A 21,066-nucleotide genomic window follows, 5' to 3' on the forward strand; every position below is an offset into this window, starting at 1 on the left:
TTGGCGATGAATGCCTAAAACAGGAAAATGAGTAATCCAGGCAAATACAAGAACAGTACCAAACAAGATTCTGTAGTAGGAGTCATAATAAATTCATTTTGTGCTTTCAATGGAAGTGAGAGGCAAATTCTAGTCTGATCTGTGTAGCACACCACTAGATTTTAGCCAGGTACAACATTTATCACGTACCACTAGTAATAACAATGCGCCTGACATGCTTTTCACTTCCTCAAGAAGAAAACCACAACTATTCTGAAACAGCAAATGGACATTTTGATCCTCTCATATCTTATACTGACAAAGTAGACAAAATTAAAAAAACTATTACTGATTCACAGTGAGGTGGCTGGATTTCAAATATCACCACTTCTCAAATACTTTAAGTAAACAATACAATCAGTTTAAGGAATGTTCCTTTCTTAACATCTAATTCAATCAATACTAGATCAGTTCCTGTTATTCTTTTAAATTTAGAATAAATGTTACATTTCATATCCCTGATATTTATTACAATCATTCTTCGTGGATAATTGTCTTCTTTCCTTATTAGAGCAGGAAAAATATTAGATAAAAAAATCCATTCATACCAATTTGATTTTTTAAAATTCAATTATGTATTCATGTGTCTTTTATGCTTTACTTTCCACAAAAATTGAAGTGATCAGGGATTACTAATTTGAAATTTCCCTGAATAAAAAATGAATTCATATCAATTTGATTTTTTTTAATTAAATTGTGTGTCCATGTGTCTTCTACGGTTTACTTTCCATAAAAAAATTAAGTGATCAAGGATTACTAACCTGGAAGTTCACTGAATAAAATTTTTCTAAGTTATGCAAGAGGGTATCGATATAAAATTAACTTCAAACTCTCACACAAGTGTACTTACTGGTAAAAAGTTTTTTTGCATTTATCCAATAAAGGAACAGGAAACCATACTTCATGATGTAAGTAACCAAATTCACAACTAAGCAATGTAGCTTAAATATACATTACTAAATATTCACAGAGACTTATGCACAGTATTTCACTTAATAAAAAGAAATTACCAAAAATATTCAAATACACCGTAAGGATGAATTTAAGAAAATCAAAAATTCCTCATCGCTTGTGCACAGGAAAGGCAGACTAAATTCAATTAATAAATTATTTATCCTTCATTATTCACTCAATTCTGGTTTTTTTACACCTACAATTCCTAAGTGGTTATGGGAGAGCCAAATTCATCAGATTTACATAAAAAGAGTGTAATCCTACAGAGAAGGTGATTTTTTTCCTAGCTTCTTTCCATGGGTCAACCAAGCTTCTGTTTAAATTCCCCAAACCCATGACTAACTATTAACCCAGCCAGCCTTCACTTCCCACAGTCATATAAATCTCCAACAAATCTGGTAATTTAGCTTTTCATGTACCCTGCCCCTACCTGCTTCCATAATTTCCACTGGTTGCTTTATTTGCTTAAATGCAGGCTAGTCCATTGATCTATTTATTCATATTGCTCGACCACTCCTATAATCCAGTCTCTCACTTAAGTCTGTTTTACAAACCATTTTCACAATTCAGGATCATCATCATCCACTGAATGCTCAGATACATTATACATTTACAGCATTTAAAATGGGAAAAGAAAGGAAATGTAGACCTTCCTTCAATGAGTATTGTTCAGTACTGGCTCTGCAGCAGCACTGTCTTATAAATTATTTATGGAAAAATTGCTAACTTTGTTTCTAAACTCCTGTATTTACAGATACATTTCCTCGGCTCCTTTTTATCTCAGTTCTCCTATATTCGGTGAACTTTATTGGATTGGAGTATGTTCAGTACTTTTGAAAATCAGCCAACAAACAAAGTCTAATAGAAGGGTTCACAAATTAAAGTGGTGTTAACCAATGCCAGATTTGTATCTTTGATTTAAAGAGACTTCAGTGGACAGATTGCTCCCCGCTGACAACACATATGTAGATTAGTATGATAAATAAACCCATGCAAGGTCTGCAAATAATTTATGCTGGTGAAACTGGTTCTTGCTCCATTTACACTTGCAGTGCAATGGAAGAGCAACAAACTCTTTGCTTTGAAAAACATCCACTTTTGGTCAAATCAGGCCCTTCTGGAAAACTGATTTTGTAACTGAATAATATTAATGTCTTCTAACCTGTGCTTTTTTCTGAAGATAACCATTAACCTAATGATTAAGCTATATTCGAAAGTCAGGTTTCAAAATATGCCTTCTTTCTTTGTTGCCAGGCTTTGAGCACCACTCCCGAGATCCAAAGCCCCTGGCTCAATTTCAGCCCACAAAGCAGCCTAATAGTGAACTGGGAGCACTGAAAATCTAGAATCCAGCCACTGCTCCCAACAGCCCAAATTGCAAGTTTAGCCAGAGATTCTTGCACAGTGGTTCCCGACTGTTTAAAGATTTGAGGGATCCTTCAGAAAATGCCAGCTCTTAATGTTCACACTTTTGGGGGATCACAACAAAAACAACAGTGCAATTCTTGCATTGCAAAGAACTGTGAAAGATCACAACACGTCAGAAGGTTTTTATCTCTATAGATTCCTATGTGAAAATGCTGATTTTAGCTTGTGAATCATGTTTGCACATCTAACAGTGCAGCACCCATGAAAGGATTTTAAGATATCCCTGAGTGCTACTGTACCCTGGTCAAAAATCACTGGTCTAGAGAATGAAAGCTTGCAGATTCTTCACACATCATCAGAAGAACTATTAAGAAGCCAGGATCTAAGGAGTTCTGGAAGCTTCAACTCCCAACATTGCAACTCTTCAATAGCTCAGGCTGGCAGAGCAGGGGGTACAGAATCCAGGGCTCCCAGAAAATTTGAGGTAGAATTCCCTAGGGTCACTTTCTGTAGAGAATTTTGAAATTTTGGTTTTCACTCCATTTCATAACAAATCAAGATTTTAAGATATTAAAATAGTGCAATGAACATTTCACAGCACTACCAAATGATTATTTACTTTTCCAGCCTTTGACCTTCACTTGTGTGGAGACATTAATTTTGTACCTGCAAGCACGTACTTGTACTGCCTAATTTGCAAATGTTATTATTTGAACTAGCAGAACCCAATAGTTGAAGATGCTAATTCTTGCATGTGTGCAGGTGTTAGCCTAGTCAGAAGGTATGCACAAATACTAAAATGATTAGTAGGTGCTTGCATCCACAAAATGAAGCACAAACATGGAGGTGTACATATTAGCATGCATTCAGCTGACAGCTCCTTTCAACCATTTAAATGTTTTCATCTGCTTTTCCAGATCAAATGCAAGAGAATTTGGAGTATAATGCAGGATAATTGTAACTCAATCTATAGTGCAATATTAATACATACAAACTGTAAAGATCTAGGAGCTGATTTGCAATTATTGCTGTATTTTTTTTATTCCAAGACAAGGGTTTCTTCCCCATTTAACATAGGGGGAAATGCCCCTTGTCTTGGAATCAAGTACGAAGCAGTAGGGGTCAAGCAGCTTCAGATCCAGCTCTAGCCTCCACCCTAGGTCAGGGCTGGAGCCACAGCTGCTGCTTGCTGCCTCTCCACCCCTGCCTTTTCCCTCTCTACTCTTCAAGCCTTGGTCCCCCACCCCTTTCCCCTTCTCTCCTCTATGCTGCTTCTTCCCCCCTGTCCTGCCCCTGCTTATCTTTGCTCTGCTGCTGGCAGGCTCTGACCCTGCTTAAGCTTGGAGCACAGGGCACAGCTCCAATCCCAGCCCAGCCTAGCCCCATAGCAGTGGTACCAGGCTTCAATGTGAATGAAGCCTGTTGGCATAGACCAAAGATAAGCAATAGGGAAGGACAGGCAGGGGCCAGAGGCCCAAGACTGCAGGGCAGAAATGGCACAGGGGAAGACAGGAAGAAGGATGGTGCAGGAGCCTGAAGCTGGGAGGGGGGTGGGGGGAGAAGACAGAAGGGGGCTAAGCAGAAGGAGCAAGCAACACAGGGCAAGCTGCCTGCTCCCACCTTCTCCCTGTCCCCCAATCACCTGCCCCTTACTGTCCCCTCATCACCTGCCCCCCTACCTCCCTCCTTTAGTGATGATCGGGGGGGGGGGGAACAGGACAGGACGGGACAGGGTGTTAGAACTTAATATGATTCTCCAATAATTAGATTCCGTGCATGGAAAATAAAAACAAATTTATAAATTTCCAGTGTATATAAAAAATTATTACCGGGGGGGGGGAGGGGGGCGGAGGGGAGATCATCTTAAATTCAGGGTTGTCTTAGATGCAGGTAAATATGGTAATTAATATTGCATGTGGCTTGCTTATTGGCCTAACTGCTGTACAACTATATTGCATTATCAGAATGGTTCATTAAACTCATTTTGGATTAGTTTAGCATTAGGGCTGTGTTAAGAAGCTAGCAAGACTAGTATTAACTTTGTGATAAGTACATTTGGGATCTTAGGAGACAATGCCAAGACTTACAGTGCACATGGCTCCCAAATCAATAAGGCAGAATGCTCCAAGGCCACAATTCAGTTCTCTTCCATAGAGAATTTCCAAATTTTGGTTCTCACTCAAAACCATAACAAACCCAGATTGCCTCTTAAGAGACACTACCAAGACAAAGGAACATTACAAAACTCATTTTGTGCAGTCTATGAATCAAAAGATCAGAAGGACACTAAATTGTTAGGAAGTTATCCCCTCGGTACATGTGGGAGGTAGTTGTCAGAAAGCTGTTTGTAAGGAACAGCTTGAAACAGAGACAGACTCTCCAGCAGGGGCTTGGGTATTGGAGATTTCCAATTTCTGCCATGTCAATACCAAGGGGCTGGGTATTCAAATGGCAGCATTTCACCCAAAGAAGGTGAAAACACAGGCCCCAGCACACAAGAGGTACAGTCAAAAGGACCAGAAAGGGGTCAAAAGACAGTTTCACATGAAGCACCTATTTTTTGCTCTAATATGCCTATGAACTCAATGAAGGGTTTGCAGATCTCATGGTCATGAGTAATGGGTTGACAATGCCCTCATATTAATGTGTACTATCTTAAGCAAAAAAGAGAGAGAGAGAGAAAGAAAGAAAGCACTGGTGGTAGTACTTGTGTTTACTACCAGTATCTGGTTATGTCTACGCAACACAATACATACCACATAATTTTGAATAAACTAGCTTGGGTACCAGAAGAACTACAACTTTGCTGAAAGTGACTTCTATTCCTAGCTCAGATCTCTCTACTGGGAACCAAACTGCAGTTCAGAAAATCCTTTGTTTCATCCCAAGGACACAGTCTGTACCAAGACCTTCAACAAACATGTTCAGTAAACACTGTGTTTAGAAATATGTAAGCATGTTTGCATGGAAAGCAAAGTAAAAAATTCTGGGTTTTTTTCCATCAGTGTAAAAAAAATTCTGATGCTACTCAAGATTTTGAACAGGCCTATTCCAGAATATTTTCTGTTTCAGCCAGATAGTACTTTTTGTTTGGAGTTATTCACCAGAAGGAAGATAAGCAATGTTGAGGCCAAACTATGTGGGGTGCATATTTCCTTGTTTGCCTACAGTTATCTGTTTCCTCATGGGCCAATAGTGTTATGCTGTGTACTTAAAGCAGTGTTCTGCCTAGAAGCATCTAGACACTATTGTGTATTGTACTGTGCTGCAGCTTCCAATGGGAAGTTTCCAATGTGGAAAGAAAGGAGTGGAACTTGCAATATATGCACGGACAAACTATCACAGCTAACTTTTTATGAATGCCTATGGTAACATACAATGGATGCAGATAGTCTTTTGGTCCCAATCTACCACTCTTTGCAATTACCAGATTACTGAATGATATACTAGAAGTACTAATAGGCCTTCAGTAGGTATAATGTCAAGTACATTTCCAATTCCTTGAGCCCAAACAGATGATATTTATTTTGCCTACTTACATTTCAGCTATGTGGTTATGGGAGAGATCTCTTCATAGAATAGTTGCCAAATAGAGTTCTTTTATAAATTTGCATTATGTACTGTTGTTCTGATGTTTTATAGATAAAGCAGATTATATCATGCTTGAACAGCTAGATTTAACGTCTCCTCACTTTTGAAAAGGAAAAAAATAAGATACTTTCCTCTCAGCATCTCCAGTAGCATCCCTGCCTGTATCCCTCTGATCTATCTATAGAAATATTCTCTCCTGATCTACCAGCTAGCACAATCTAAATGATAAAAGGTTACTCCAACTCCTTCTACTACTTATTTAAAAATGTCCCTTGATTTTCATGTCAGAGAAAGCTTTATGCTATCAAGAAGTCATATCAAGACAAAAATATAAAAAAGCAGAAAAAGCTGTAGAAAAATTACCTCCAAAGAGGTAGAAAAATTATCCTAGTTTTTCTTGTCTCCACAGTTTGACAAGCCAGTAGTTTACCCCCCCTCCAATGACTAAATAACAGTATTGATAAATGGTTGAAACTGTGACCAGTACTAAACCTGTCATTTCTAGTAACACATGATAGCAAACATGACACTAAGCTTTTTGGAGTAGGTCTGTTTAGAACATGAACTTGTAATATAAAGTCACAGGACACAATAATCATGCAAGAACTCTTTACTTACACAGACAGTATAAACTATTTAATCACAAGAGCGCTCAATTCTGCCACTTTTACCCTTGCCAAATACTACTATGTTTTTTAAGCAATCCTATGAAATCAGTGACTGAAAACTTCACCTACTTCAAAGTCTACTCAGTGCAGCTAAATAGGGTATGTAAGAAAAATCTTAAAGCTAAAGTTTCACCCTAAAGCTATGCCTTCTCCCTTCCCTGAAATGCATCCCTCTATGTTCCTAAAAACTGGCAGTTTCACCTAAATAAAAGCTTCTTTTTCTTTTTTAATGAGAGTCCTTTTGTATGCAGAAAGTTAATAAAATAGCGGATCAATCATAGATCACAAAAAGGTGAATCAAGCAGATGAGACAGGGAACAAACAAACAAATAAAATACAAGAAAAGTCTCAGGACCACTAAGAATAAACATAAAATATGTTATAATAATAAGGGCCAAGTTTGCAACTAATGGAAGATTTTTTTTGAACAATGCTTCTCTAATGAAGTAAGACTAACTACTGCTGGAGGTAAGATGCTGTATCAGATGGACCAATGGTCTGCAGAAATATTGTTTGTGTATATGGTTAATGAAACACAAAAACAAAAGACAAATTTGATACATTAAAAATGTGTACACACTGTGAGAAGAGTATGTAACTCTTGTTTCACCTTTTCTTTTATTGTGACTGATGTAAAAATATTTTATGAGAGCTGTAATAATAGATCATAAATCAAAAGATAACATTATACAAAATTATATGAACACATAGTAGGCTCCACAAAAATCGTTACACTTAATATCAGGCCCAGATTCTCTACTTCCCTGAGGTCAAAGGAAAGGGAACACTGAATCTCCCTGATTCTCTCATGTAGCTCTGGTCCCAGCAGAGGACAGAGAAGCCTTGCTACCACTCTAAATTGAGTGAGCTCACAACAGTCCTTAAGGGTTCAATTGTCAACTAACTATAAATGGAACAATGTATTGCTTATGCATTATGCTCAATGACTTGTGTCCAAGGTGCTCCCAAGGAAGTTCCTTTATTCTGTTGTGCAAAATAAGCATATGTCAATCCATCCAGTGGCAGTGCTCTGTAGCAGTTTTAAATGTAGAACACAGCCTGACTCCAACTTTTTGTCAGTGATTGTATCATTTTTGACACTGTTTTCCATCCATTCATTAGACTAGCTATAATGGAGACAAGCAGTTACATGTCTAAGTGACAAACAAAAACACAAACAGTAACAAGAACTGCAAGTACTTGCACCATAATTCTTTCTCCTCCTCTGTTTTTTTTGTCAGATTGATGTTAATATAACCTAACTTTGTTCCACTGAACTTTTACCAACTGCTCAACAGAGTATTTTAGCATCCAGCTAAGTTCTTCCATTCAATTTACAAATTCAATTTACAAATGATCCCTTTACAGATAAAAAAGTAACCTCTGTATATCTGGTTGCGAATGGAGACATTACTGGACCTTCTTGTCAACTTATGATTGGTGCTCAATTTCAGCTAACACAGATGTGACAGAAGTACATTACACTTTTTCCATTTTTGAGCTCATACCTGCTGCATCAAGGGATAATTTTTAGCCTTACACTGTATCAGACCATATCTACACTGATAGTCAGGAACTACTTATGAAATAATCCTCAAGCCCATACCAGTGAAGCATGCTTGGTCTACCCTGACTCTGGAAGTGTTACTGAACTTCCAGCTCTAAGGCTGACCCTGTACCTGCTCAATTCTTAGGCTGCCTTTTTCTGCAGTGAGCTTGGAAGATTCCTACAATTCCATTCCTATCATCCAGCCCTCCTAGATTTCCTGTCTTTACTGCCTGGAAAAAAAATAATGAGCAAAGCTGATTCCAAGAAGCACTCTGCATCTTATGGCAGAAGGGACAAGAAGTCAAATATCATTTATTCTTTTCCTCTGGGCTGCAAGATAGACTCTGTCCTGTATTAAACAACATTTTTTAAAATGTTCAGTGTTTCTGATCATGTACTAGAACTATTGTCCTCTGACTCATTCTTTTTTGTGTTTTTTAAATATAACCACCACTGTTTCTTTCTTGGTCAATGCCTGACTATGATCATTCCTGTCAAAATAAAATGAAAGGATGCCTTTTTGTACTGTCACAAGCTCCAGTTTTCTGTTTCATAAGGCATCCTTCTTTATTTACATTTTATTAACTGACTTCCCAGGAGAGGGTCTTAAACTATTTTGGATGCATAGATTGTTTTACATATGCTACAAAAAAGCAAAAAATGCACTTTGGTTATTTTCATGAGATACAGAAGAGTTAGTTCTAAAATAGGTTGCATTCTGGTAACAAACCCATACTGTTGATTTGTTACACAATATACCCTGCTATATTCATTAGAACAAAGAATTTTATATGGCCAGGGTTTCAAAGTGTATTTTGCAGTATGGTGGTTTACCGTCAGGAGAGCATCAATAAATGTAAATCCTCTTGAAACAACTAGTTAAGTGAGGTAGATAAATCATTCATTCTGAAGTTGAAGAGAACAGATTGAGCATTTATGGTGCATGGAAAAGTAGTCTTTGGTAAGAAAATAATAGTAATGTTTAGTGAGAATATTAATTAAATAAAAGCTCAAAATGTGTTTTGAGCTTTTCCACTCTAAAGACACCCTAAGGACTTTGTTAGAGCCTAATTACCCATTGCACTTTGAGTAGCTGTAATGTTCATCAGTGTTACTGCTAGCTCTAATTTGGAGTGATTACAGCTGTGACTTGCCACTAGGATCTGGTACAGAAGTTCCGTTCACCTGTCTAACCTAATTGATTACGTTTGAGAGCACATTGATCCAAGTCTATCTGAGATTAGGTTCCTTTATTTTTAGACCAGTCTATGTGCACTGAACTTCTGTATGGGTATGGGTTTAGATCAATTTTCAATCACTTAGACCAGTTTATGTGTAATGTCTGTATCTGGCTTAGAGGGATGACAAGCAGGGGCCTGACCAGGAGCTACAGCTGAGACCTGCCACTACAAAGCTGGTGATCCAGGATAGGCTTCTGTCCCTGCTATATGTGTGGGTGGTATGAGACATGGGGTGGGGGAGAGGGGAACATGAAGCTGGAAGGCAGAGGTTTAATGGGATGGGGGTAGGTAATAAAATGAGAGGTAGAAAGGAAACGAGGATGAGGGAAAAGTGGTGAAATGAAGTCAGCCAATCTCATGTTAAATTAAAATGGTCTCATGTTTTTATAATTTGGGACTCGGGTATGGGGGTGTTGGTTATGCTTCCTGGGATGTGGGAACAGTGAAGGAAGGCACCTTTGGGGTAGCTATTGTCCCTGCCTCAGGAAGGAAGCCCCAGCTCATGGGGACCTGATCTGGCCCCTTACCTTGTTCCCCCAACCCCTGGACTCCTCTGTGCCCTCCAACCTGGTTGGCCAGAATATACTCTGCAGGCTGTTTTCAAGGGGTTGCACACCTGGAGGTCAGAAGGTCACACCACTAGGGGCAGAAGGGGGAGTTGATTTGGTGCCAAAATTGCCCCAGGGCAGTAGAGTTCAGGAAGTAGAAAGTTCATCCACACAGAACAGGAGGCTGGGGGGGGGTGGAGGGGACGGACACTGCATCCTGGGGTACTGGAGGATTGTAACTTGAGTGGCTCATCTGCGGTGACTGACCACACATTAATGGAACACAAGCTGGGTAACATGGTTCAGAGATAAACCTGCCCTGGAGTGGCATAACTTTAGGGCACTTAAACTGTGCTTAAAACTAGTTTCAGGTGTTAATGTTTGGACCATCCAGGTGTTAAGCACTCCAGGAGCCAACTAAAATTAATGTGTAACAAGACAAGCCAGGTAGCAGGGCATGGACAGGTCCAGGTAGGGGACGGGATCGGGTCCCCATGAACTGGGGCTTCCTTCCTGGGGCAGGGGCCACAGATCCCCAAAAGGTCCTTCCCTCACTACTCCCACCTTCCAGCCACCCTGGGAAGTACAGTCAGCACCCCCTATACTCCAATTCCAAATCCCAATTTATTAAAACATGAGACCTTTTTAAGTTTACTTCCTCTTTATGTTTCATAGTTGGTAGGGTCAGAAGGGACCTGAGCAGATAATCAAGTCCAGCTCCCTGCCATGGGCAAGAAAGAATGCTGGGGTCAAATGACCCTGAATAGGAGTCTATCTAGCCTCCTTTTGAAGACCCCCAGGGTAGGAGCAAGCACCACTTCCCTTGGAAGTTGGTTCCAGATCCTAGCCACCCTGACAGTGAAGTAGTGCCTCCTGATATCTAGCCTGAATCTAACTTCCATCAACTTATGGCCGTTATTTCTTGTTACTTCTAGTAGTGCTCGGGGGAACAAGGACTCTCCGTTTGCCTGCTTGTCCCCCTTGGCAAGTTTATAGACAACCACCAGATCCCCTCTCAGCCTTCTCTTGTGAAGGCTGAACAGGTTCAGGTCCCATAGCCTCTCCTCATAAGGCCTGCCTTGCTGCCCCCTGATCACGTAAGTGGCCCTCCTCTGGACCCTCTCCATGCTGTCCACACCCCTCCTAAAGTGCAGCGCCCAGAACTCCAACTGCGGCTTGACCAGTGTCTCGTAGAGGGGGTGGATCACCTCCTTGGACCTGCTTGTGATGCATCTATGGATGCATGACAAGGTGCGGTTAGCTTTCCTGACTGCATCCCCACACTGGCAGCCCATGTTCATCTTGGAGTCAATAATGACTCCAAGATCCTTTTCTGCCTCTGTGCAGATGAGAAGGGAGTTTCCCAGCCTGTAGATATGCTGCTGCTGTCTTTTTAAGTATTATTTTTTATTTCTGTTTATTGTATCCTTCAGTGGCTGACATCTTTCATTTCACTACCCTTCCCCCACCCCCATTTCTTTTCCACCTCCCATTTCATTACCCACCCCCATCCCATTAACTCTCTGGCTCCCAGCTTCATATTCCTGTCTCACAACCCAATTCTCCCTACATCCCTACCTAGAACAGGGATAGAAGCCTGTCCTGGCTAACCAGCTGTGTAATGGCAATTCACAGCTACAGCTCCTCACCCTGCCCCTGCTCACCAGCCCTTTAGTGGGCAAGTCACAGCTGTGTAGAATGGGGACAGTCAGAGAAGGTTTTTAGCCTTAAGGTGCAACTGCTGCAAACTTGAGCTAACACTAACACCAATCAAAGTGCAATATGTAACAAGGCCCTAAGTAAACCAACTGAAATACTGCTTCTTCTGCAGGGATCAGTGTTGTCATAATAACTTAAACCAGGGGTGCTCAACCAGTGTTGTCATAATAACCGAAACCAAATTGGGCCTGAAGAGCCTTGGATTGTAACCTGCAGGGCTCCCCATGGGTCTGGAAATTTGGCAGTAGGGGAGTAGTGGCAGTTAATACTGCCACCCCTCCCCACTGCCAAAGTCCCAAGTTCTGAGCAGTTGGTAAGAGCCAGGCCATTACCCTGCCCCCGCATGACCAGTTTGGGGCTGGGCTACACCCCCTTTCCTCTGGGTGGCTAAGTTGGGGCTGGACTGTGCCCCTCTCTCCCTCCTAGGCCACACCACACCACCTTCCCCCAATCCCCCATTGTGGGGCCATGCTCCATTCCCCCCAACTGGCCAGGCTGGAGCTGAGCCATGGTCTCTTCCTCCTGCAGGGTTGGGCCATGCCTTCTTCCCCTATATAACCAGATTGGACCAGGCTCCCCTGTAACCCCACTCTGCACAGCTGGATATTGCCCTGCAATACCCACCTTGGGTGCCAGATAGAGTCTACCAGGTGGATCTGGCCTGTGGAGGGACTGGGTGCTGCCCATCTGGCCAAGTGTCCAAAAAAGGTTGAACAGCACTGACCACCATGTTTTATCTCAAGAGTCGGGACAATAAATTATCTACAGAGCATTCACAGAAAAAGGAATCTACTCAGTACTATTTTCATGTTAGGAGATTGCAGCTTACCCAGGATAGTGATATATAGCTACATCTCACTAGCGTGTCAATGATATTGGGGAATATATCAGATTTCCTACTTGGCACTCTAATTTGATTGCAACAATCAGAATTCTTATATCTGTCAAAGCAATATGAGAATCAGTAAGATCCTGCAATTTGATCATAATCAAGAGTTTAATTGCCTGTTATGAAAATATACTTCCTTCATACAGAACAATGGAAAAAAGTAGACACAGAGGTAGTTCAGTGTGCCTTAAATACTCCAATTCTATTTTGCAATAGTGCAGGAAGAGGCAATTTATCTTTAAATTCACTAAAAATTACACAGCAGAAATTCTTATGCTGCTGGTATCAGTGTGGCTATTACCTGAAGTTGTTCTTCTAGTGCAGCAGTAGCTTTGTCTCCGCTGCTTTCATCCACCACAACTACCATATGAGTAAGAGAATTCACCTTGACTTGTTCCTGTTCCAAGTCCTCCTGAAGTGCCTAGAGGTAAAAGAAAATAAAAAACCTATCAGTGCTGATGTTGAAACAAAGTGTAGACAGAATGCTGCCACAGTGTGGAGTATTGTTGACTAACAATCGTAGTATGTGAAACTTAAGAAACCCTGAAACTTGACTATAGTTGTCTTTGTTCCATTTCTTTTCTACTTATAAATGAAAGGCAGCTTATATTAAGTACATTAAAGCTACACACCAAAATTCAGAATGAGAGTTTAAACTGAGAAATTGATATTTTACTTGATATTTTATGGGTAACAATCTCTTGCTCATTTTAAAGTTATCATTAATGAATTAATTAACACATTATGTATTATGCACACTATTGTATATTATGCATGTTATTAATACCATTTATCTTTTATGTTATTACATTAAAAATTATGGTGAAGGAATATTATTAAGGATACAAAAAATAGGAAACACTACAAGCCTGTGTAAGCTTATTTCCCTACTTTATACATATGCACATGATGCATGTCCTTAAGAGTGCTACACATAGTATTTTTTCAATAGCAATTCTGTCCCCTTCTTTTAACAGAATGGTTGTTGCTTTCTTAATAAGAAAATAAGTCAATATTTTACTTTTTCCTCACTGTTGAGTATGTGGTGCCATGCCATATAATTACAGTTCACACAAACAACATCCACATCTCTCCACAAACTTGAATTAATCCCAGAGCTTATCCATCCTGTTCACTGAATGAGGCAAGGGTTATTTGGAAAAAAAATAGGCTGTGACCATTTACATCAAGATGTTAATAATACACATGCACAAAGCATGGGGATAATTTAAGATTGCATAAGCAGCCTTAAATGAAGCATTTCCTTATGATGAAGTGATTAATTTATAGTTTTCTTTTAAAGAAGATTTTTTGTCTATTTTTGTGTGCATGCCTGCAGTTTCTATGATTTTTTAAAAGCAAACTAAAAAAGCAGGAAGTCCATCATCTGATGCCCACTTCAGGATTTGAATAATGGATCCTCCAAACACAGTTCTGCAACTTGAATTAATGAAGTAATTGATAGTAGACCTTTGTTGCTATCCTTATTTTTACCAGCATAACAAAGGAATCAGACAGCTAGCCAATGAGCATGGTAAGGCTCAGGAATCTTCAATTTCAGGCTATGGAGAGACAAGACTACTTTGGGCTAAGACTTACATTAGGAAAAAGTTGTACCTATTCCCCCCCAAAGCTGACTCTTTCTAACTTATTTGCTTAAACCTATGATTGAGTAGAGTTTAATATAGTAAAATTAGTATATGAAGCCATTTGGGCAGTCTTAGTCCTGTATGGTCCCCATCCTGAGCTTCTTAGCTTATCTCCAGTGCCTTCAACTATTGAGTTCCCATCTGTAACCCTTAGACTTTTTGCTGCAATTCCAGCAAGTCTTAGTCTCTTCATAAAGACACCATAATTCCCTTTGCCCAATTGCACCCTTCTTGCCAAACTTGTCTCACTCCCATCTAATTACCTAGCACTTGCCAGGGATGCCTCCAGCACCCCTTAGCTTCTATACTACGTCTGATTTGGTTTCCTAAAACTGGCCTTAGTCCCTCCCCGCCATGTCTCTGCTGTTCCAAATACTTTGCATCTTAGAAGGCTGCCTTCAGAAACCAAAATGAGGCCTTGGGTGCCTGCTCCTCCAAGATGATCACCAGGCTACCAGTCTTCCATGGTCTTTTGTCCTTGTCTGTGTGGGGTCCAGGGCTTCTAGTTCAGCCCTATGGGTTTCATGCCTCTTGGGGTCTCCTAGATCTTAGGCCCTTTCACCCAGTCATTTGGGGGTTTCAGGCCCTCAGTCTTTGCCTTCCTGGGCTATGGGTCCTCTCTCACAGATCTTCAGGCCCTCTCACACTCTTTGGTCTCCTGTGCTTTGGGCTCTCCTACACAGCTCTTTGGGCTTCAGGCCCTCTTTCTCTTTTGCTGTCCTCGGCTCTGGGCCTGCCTGTATAGTTTTTTGGCTTTAGGCTCTCTCACACCGTCATTTTGAGATGTAGGCCCTTACTCCAAAACCTTTGAGCTGCAGGTCCTGAGCACCAGTTTGCAGTCCTGCACCTGTCTCTACCTCCCACACTGTGGCAACAGTTCACCAGGTGCTCCCCACCACCTTGAGCTGCTCCTGGTTTTGCTCTTGTTCTGGTCTAACACAACAGTATAAGATAAACATGTAACATAAATGACAACCTTGATACATGACATTGTTGAGCTTTCTTTGTCCCCTCCCAGAGCTAAACTACGACCTCACAAGGGTCTTGGCACTCTAACGGCTACAGCCACATCCACCTTCAGTCACAGGACCAGCCACTTCCCCCTCAGGCCTATCAGTCATGTGTGGTCCTGAAGCCACCATTTCAAATGATGAGTGAGCTTTCCGCATTTGGGGTAGGCAGCTCCTATTTTCAAAACCTCTCAATTCCCAGCAGTTCTTACAAAGTCCTGGGGCCAGCCTGTTGCTCCCTGGTCCTCTCCCTCTCAGTAATGGGGTAGGATCCCCATTGCATCTTCCTTCATTATATGCTACAAAGAAGGGCTGCTGAGAACATAGTACCCACACCTGTCCCCACATGAGGTATGGTCCCTCAAGGACAAAAGTTAGTTAGTACCAGTTACAGTACCTTCCAGGGTTCCCTAACCTACACTAAAGCAAAGAAGTAAGAAACTGTAGTCTTACAAGGCCTTAAATGCCTGCAGTCTTGCAAGGCCTTAAATGCCTGTACACCAATGCTCATAGCATGGGGAACAAACAGGAGGAAATCGCCCTCAGAATAGCTAGTTCAAATCCAGATGTCGTAGGGTTAACAGAGACGTGGTGGGACTCGTCCCATGACTGGGCAGTTAACATTAGGGGCTATAGGCTGTACAGGCGGGATAGAGAAGGCAGAAAAGGGGTGGGGGGTGGCACTCTATGTCAAGGAGCACTACACATCCTCTGCCAGCAGAATGGGGTCAGGGGAAGGGCAAGCTGAAGTGCTCTGGGTCAAAATCCAGTGGGGGCAAGGCGAGAGGGATTTGACGGTGGGGGTCTATTACAGACCCCCCAATCAAGAGGAGGAGCTGGACAGGGAATTTTCAGGCCAGCTTGCAGAGACACTAAAAGCAAGGGATGTAGTTGTCATGGGCAATTTTAATCTGCTGGGAGGAGCAGTCAGCTGGGACGGACCGCTCCAGGAGGTTCTTGGCCGAGTTGCAGGACCTCCACTTGATTCAGGAGGTGCACAGTCCCACCAGAGGAGATGCCCTGCTGGACCTGGTCCTGGCCGCAGGCGACGACCTGGTAAGAGGCCTCCAGGTTCTTGACCACCTGGGCAATAGTGATCACCGCGTGCTGGAATTCACCATCCAGCGTAGAGTGTCAAGGGCCCGCAGCAAGGTGGTGGCCCTAGACTTCAGGAGGGCCAACTTCAGTGAGATGAGGAGATTAGTGGGAGAGGAACTGGGGTCCTTGAGGGCAGAGGAACTCAGCATCCAAGAGGAGTGGTACACCGTCTCTCACCCCATCCTAATTAATAAACTAGGCGACTGTGGCATAGATGCCTACACGGTCAGATGGATTGCAGATTGGCTGAAGGGTCGCACTCAGAGGGTGGTGGTGGATGGATCATACTCGACTTGGGGGGAGGTGGGTAGTGGAGTCCCCCAGGGCTCGGTCCTGGGGCCTGCGCTGTTCAATTTCTTCATCAGCGATCTTGATGTTGGGGTGGAAAGCAACCTGTTTAAATTCGCTGATGACACCAAAATTTGGGGGGAGGTGAGCACGCTAGCAGGGAGAGAGAGATTGCAGAAGGATCTGGATAGGTTACAGGGGTGGGCAAACAGGAACAGGATGTGTTTCAATACGGACAGGTGCAGGGTGCTGCACTTGGGTAGTAGGAACCAGCAGCACACTTATACGATGGGGAGCTCCCTACTTGAGAGCACGGAGGTGGAAAGGGATCTTGGTGTCATTATTGACTCCAAGATGAACATGGGCCGACAATGCGAGGTCATGGTTGGCAGGGCTAACCGGACCTTGTCGTGCATCCACAGGTGCATCTCGAGTAGAGCCAGGGAGGTGATCCTCCCCCTCTATGCGACGCTGTCAGGCCGCAGCTGGAGTATTGTGTCCAGTTCTGTGCGCCCCATTTCAGGAGGGATGTGGACAACATGGAGAGGGTCCAGAGGAGGGCCACCCACATGATCCGGGGACAACAAGGCAGACCCTACAGTGAGAGACTGTGGGACCTGAACCTATTCAGCCTCCACAAGAGAAGGCTGAGGGGGGACCTGGTGACCGTCTATAAACTCACTAGGGGGAACCAGAAGGGTTTGGGGGTCTATAAACTCACTAGGGGGAACTAGAAGGGTTTGGGGGAGACGCTGTTTCCCCTAGCCCCCGCTGGCATAACAAGGAGTAATGGGCACAAGTTGATGGAGAGGAGGTACAGATTGGACATCCGAAAAAACTACTTCACAGTTAGGGCGGCTAGGAGCTGGAACCAACTTCCAAGGGAGGTGGTGCTGGCCCCTACCCTGGGGATCTTTAAGAAGAGGCTGGATACTTACCTGGCTGGACTCATTTGAGTCCCGTTTTTGTTTTTAGGGTTTTTTGTTGTTCTCCCGCCCTGGCGGGGGGTCGGGCTAGAAGATCTATTAGGTCCCTTCCGACCCTAAAACTATGAAACTATGAAACTATGAAACTGTAACTGGTGGCCGATTCTCAGTATCCACCCTTCTGGACAGCTTTGTGATTCATAAACATGCTTTTGTAGGCTGCTGTTTACAGTGTGGTGGGCTGGTGCTGTACAGACATTCTGTTTCTCCTGGGAGAGATGCTGCTTTTCTAGGAAAAATCATGAGTGTCCAGAGTGTTCAGGTTTTTTGTTCCAGGGTAAAAATAGTCACTTCAGGAGAAGAATAACCTGGGAATAACCAAAGTTAAAGAGAGAGCAAGGGTCTGTACATGCTGTGGCTTCTCTCAGAAAATAACCCTCCAGCCAATTTGGGGAACTCCCTTGTCATCAGCACAGAGGAAGAAAAGGATCTTGGAGTCATTATCAATTCCAAGATAAATATGGGCACCAATGTGAGGATGCGGTCAGGAAAGCTAACCGCACTTTGTCATGCATCCACAGATGCATCATGAGCAGGTCTAAGGAGGTGATCCTTCCACTCTATGCACCATTGGTCAGGCTGCAGTTGGAGTACTGCATCCAGTTCTGGGCACCGCACTTCAGGAGGGATGTGGACAACATAGAGAGGGTCCAGAGGAGCACCACTTGCGTGATCAGGGGGCAGCAAGGAAGGCCCTACGAGCGGAGGCTACAGGACCTAAACCTGTTCAGCCTCCACAAGAGGAGGCTGAGAGGGGATCTGGTAGCCATCTATAAACTTGCCAAGGGGAACCAGCAGGCAATGGGAGATCCCCTGTTCCCCCGAGCACTACCGGGAGTAACAAGGAATTATGACCATAAGTTGATGGAAAGTAGGTTCAGGCTAGATATCAGGAGGCACTACTTCACTGTCAGGGTGGCTAGGATCTGGAACCAACTTCCAAGGGAAGTGGTGCTTGCTCCTACCCTGGGGGTCTTCAAAAGGAGGCTCATCACCTAGCTGGGGTTGTTTGACCCCAGCATCCTTTCCTGCCCATGGCAGGGGGTGAGACTTGATGATCTGCTCAGGTTCCTTCTGACCCTACCAACTATGAAACTAAGAACATAGTCCTTGAGCATTCCCCTTTCCCCACCCCGCCAGGAGACAGTTTATCACTCATTGGACTCTGCTGCTCCACCTTCACAAACCTCACACTGTGCTGCAGAGAAACAAAGGATGACAATGGGCAGTCTGGCTCGGCCAGTAAGGACTGCCTTATGTGCTGCTGCCATCTGTCAGCAGGCAGAGTAAGCGAGTCTGCAGAGCATGCTGAGATGTGTGCACAATCCACCCCTCCCACCCTTGCTAAATAATGCCAGCACTGCAAGGTCTCCATTCTTTGGGGCCTCAGGATTTAAGTATATGTAGCTCTCTCGGTATGTTTTTGGACAAAGAGAATGAACCTGAGAAAATTCTAGAATATTTGAATCTCTATATGCAGCCTTTTGGACCTAGGAAGGAAGAATTGGGAAAGGCAATATTCTTTCCCTTTTCCATACAGGAAATGGAGTAGATCCATTAAAAAAAAAACAAAAAAAAACTTCATACAAAAAATATCGCAAGATTTCAATCAGAAAATGCATTTTAGATTCATAACATTACAATTCTTAACAGTCACTCACCAGTACCACAAGTGACCTCTGGACATTATTAAACAAATAATTTATTTTAGACAATTGAAGCAAATATTTTTCTGATAGGAATAGACCGAAATATATATATATGCTATAAGCATATGCCTACAGAGATGCAAAACACTTAAGTAAATATAAGGACAAGAGTGGTGAAAACTGAAGACCAGTAATTGAAAATACCAATGTTAGTACAGTCTCATAAAGTCTTTGAGCACAGTTACCTCCACCTCATTTTGTTGCTTCCTATTACATTCTGCAGAGCTTTCAGTAAGTAATATAGAATGTTACATAAAAATACTCTTAGAACAGAACCACTTGATAATCTCTGTGTGTAAAACTACTACCCTCTAGGGAGGGTAGGAAGCAGAGTTGAATATCCTGTGGCAAAAATTCCCTAGGGGGAGAGGGAAGTTATTCTGCTCCCTCCATTAATGATGAGGAGCAGGGCTACTCAGTTTTTATGGCTGAGTGGCACAGGACTGCACCTATATAGAAAAATTCAAGAGCCCTGTTTGCCCCCTGCCAGTTAGGCTACTGCCTTTCATCCTTAAATCTACCATAGGATAGGAAAGAAAAGCTACTTTGAAAAGCCAAATTAAAAAGAGTGAGACAGGCAGACTGATGATATTTCATTGTAATGTCTACAGCTAACATATAAAATACTGACATTGTGGGTTTTTTTAATTATTATTTGGGAGAGTTCCGATTTATGGAGAGTCCTACCCCCTCCTCCCACCCCAACCCCCATAACCCCTCTCCAACACAAAATTAAATTCTGTAGCAGTTCTTACTTCAATAAAGTTGTAGAGAAAGACTTTGCAAGCAGAACTTGCAAAGAATGATTAAGAGTAAGAAGGAGCCTCAATAATGCTACGTGCAGACTACCCTATATACTGCCCTATACTGCCCAGTCGTGGGATTCATCCCACGACTGGGCAGTACATATTGAGGGCTATAGATTGTACAGAAAGGACAGGGTGGGGAAGAAAGGGGGAGGGGTTGCGCTCTATATCAGTGAGCCATATACGTCAACCCTCATCAAGACAGAATCCAAGGATGAGGAGGTAGAAGGATTGTGGGTTAGGCTACATGGGGGGCAAGGAGAAAGGGATTTGGTGGTAGGGGTCTGCTACAGACCCCCACATCAAGGGGATGAAAGGGATTCGGGGCTCCTGAGGCAACTCTCGGAGACCATAAAAGCTAAAGAGGCGGTAGTCATGGGGGACCTAAACTACCTGGACATCTGCTGGGAGTCACAGACAGCAAAGTCCCACCGCTCACGCAGGTTTCTAACCTGTGTACAGGACCTCCACCTGACACAGGAGGTACACGGTCCCACTAGGGGGAATGCCATACTGGATCTGGTATTGGCAACGGGGGATGACATGGTAGGGGACCTACAGATCGGTAGCCATCTGGGGGACAGTGATCACCTAATAATAGAATTCAACATCAGACGTCGAGTGGGTAAGGTAACTAGTAGGGTGAAAGTGCTAGACTTTAGGAAAGCTGATTTCAATGAACTCAGGCGATTAGTCAAGGACGCACTGCAGAGTAGGAGTTTTGAAATGATGGGAGCCCAAGAAGGGTGGCTGTGCCTTAAGGAAACGATCCTTCAGGCACAAAGCAAGACGATCCCCGAGCGAGGCAAAAGGGGGAAAGGGGCCAGGAGGCTTCCCTGGCTGACCAGAGAAATCCAGGGCAGCCTAAGGGCCGAAAGGGGAGCACATAAAAAGTGGAAACAGGGAGAGATCACCAAAGACGAATACACCTCCTCTGCTCGCGCTTGTAGGGAG

General features: G+C 43.0%; 1 protein-coding gene across 6 annotated transcripts in view; it reads right to left on the bottom strand.

The window, feature by feature from the left end:
• DMD (dystrophin) overlaps positions 1 to 21,066 on the bottom strand; it is a 1,961,037-nt gene that overhangs the window by 1,267,873 nt on the left and 672,098 nt on the right. For all 6 annotated transcript variants that reach the window (XM_025200207.1, XM_014518487.2, XM_025200208.1 and 3 more), the window contains one exon: positions 12,868 to 12,987. In XM_025200207.1, the coding sequence (XP_025055992.1) occupies positions 12,868 to 12,987 (120 nt within the window). The remainder of the gene's footprint in view (positions 1 to 12,867; positions 12,988 to 21,066) is intronic.

Source organism: Alligator sinensis, unplaced genomic scaffold, assembly GCF_000455745.1.
Source record: "Alligator sinensis unplaced genomic scaffold, ASM45574v1 scaffold746_1, whole genome shotgun sequence".
In the NCBI taxonomy this organism is placed as follows: Eukaryota; Metazoa; Chordata; order Crocodylia; family Alligatoridae; genus Alligator; species Alligator sinensis.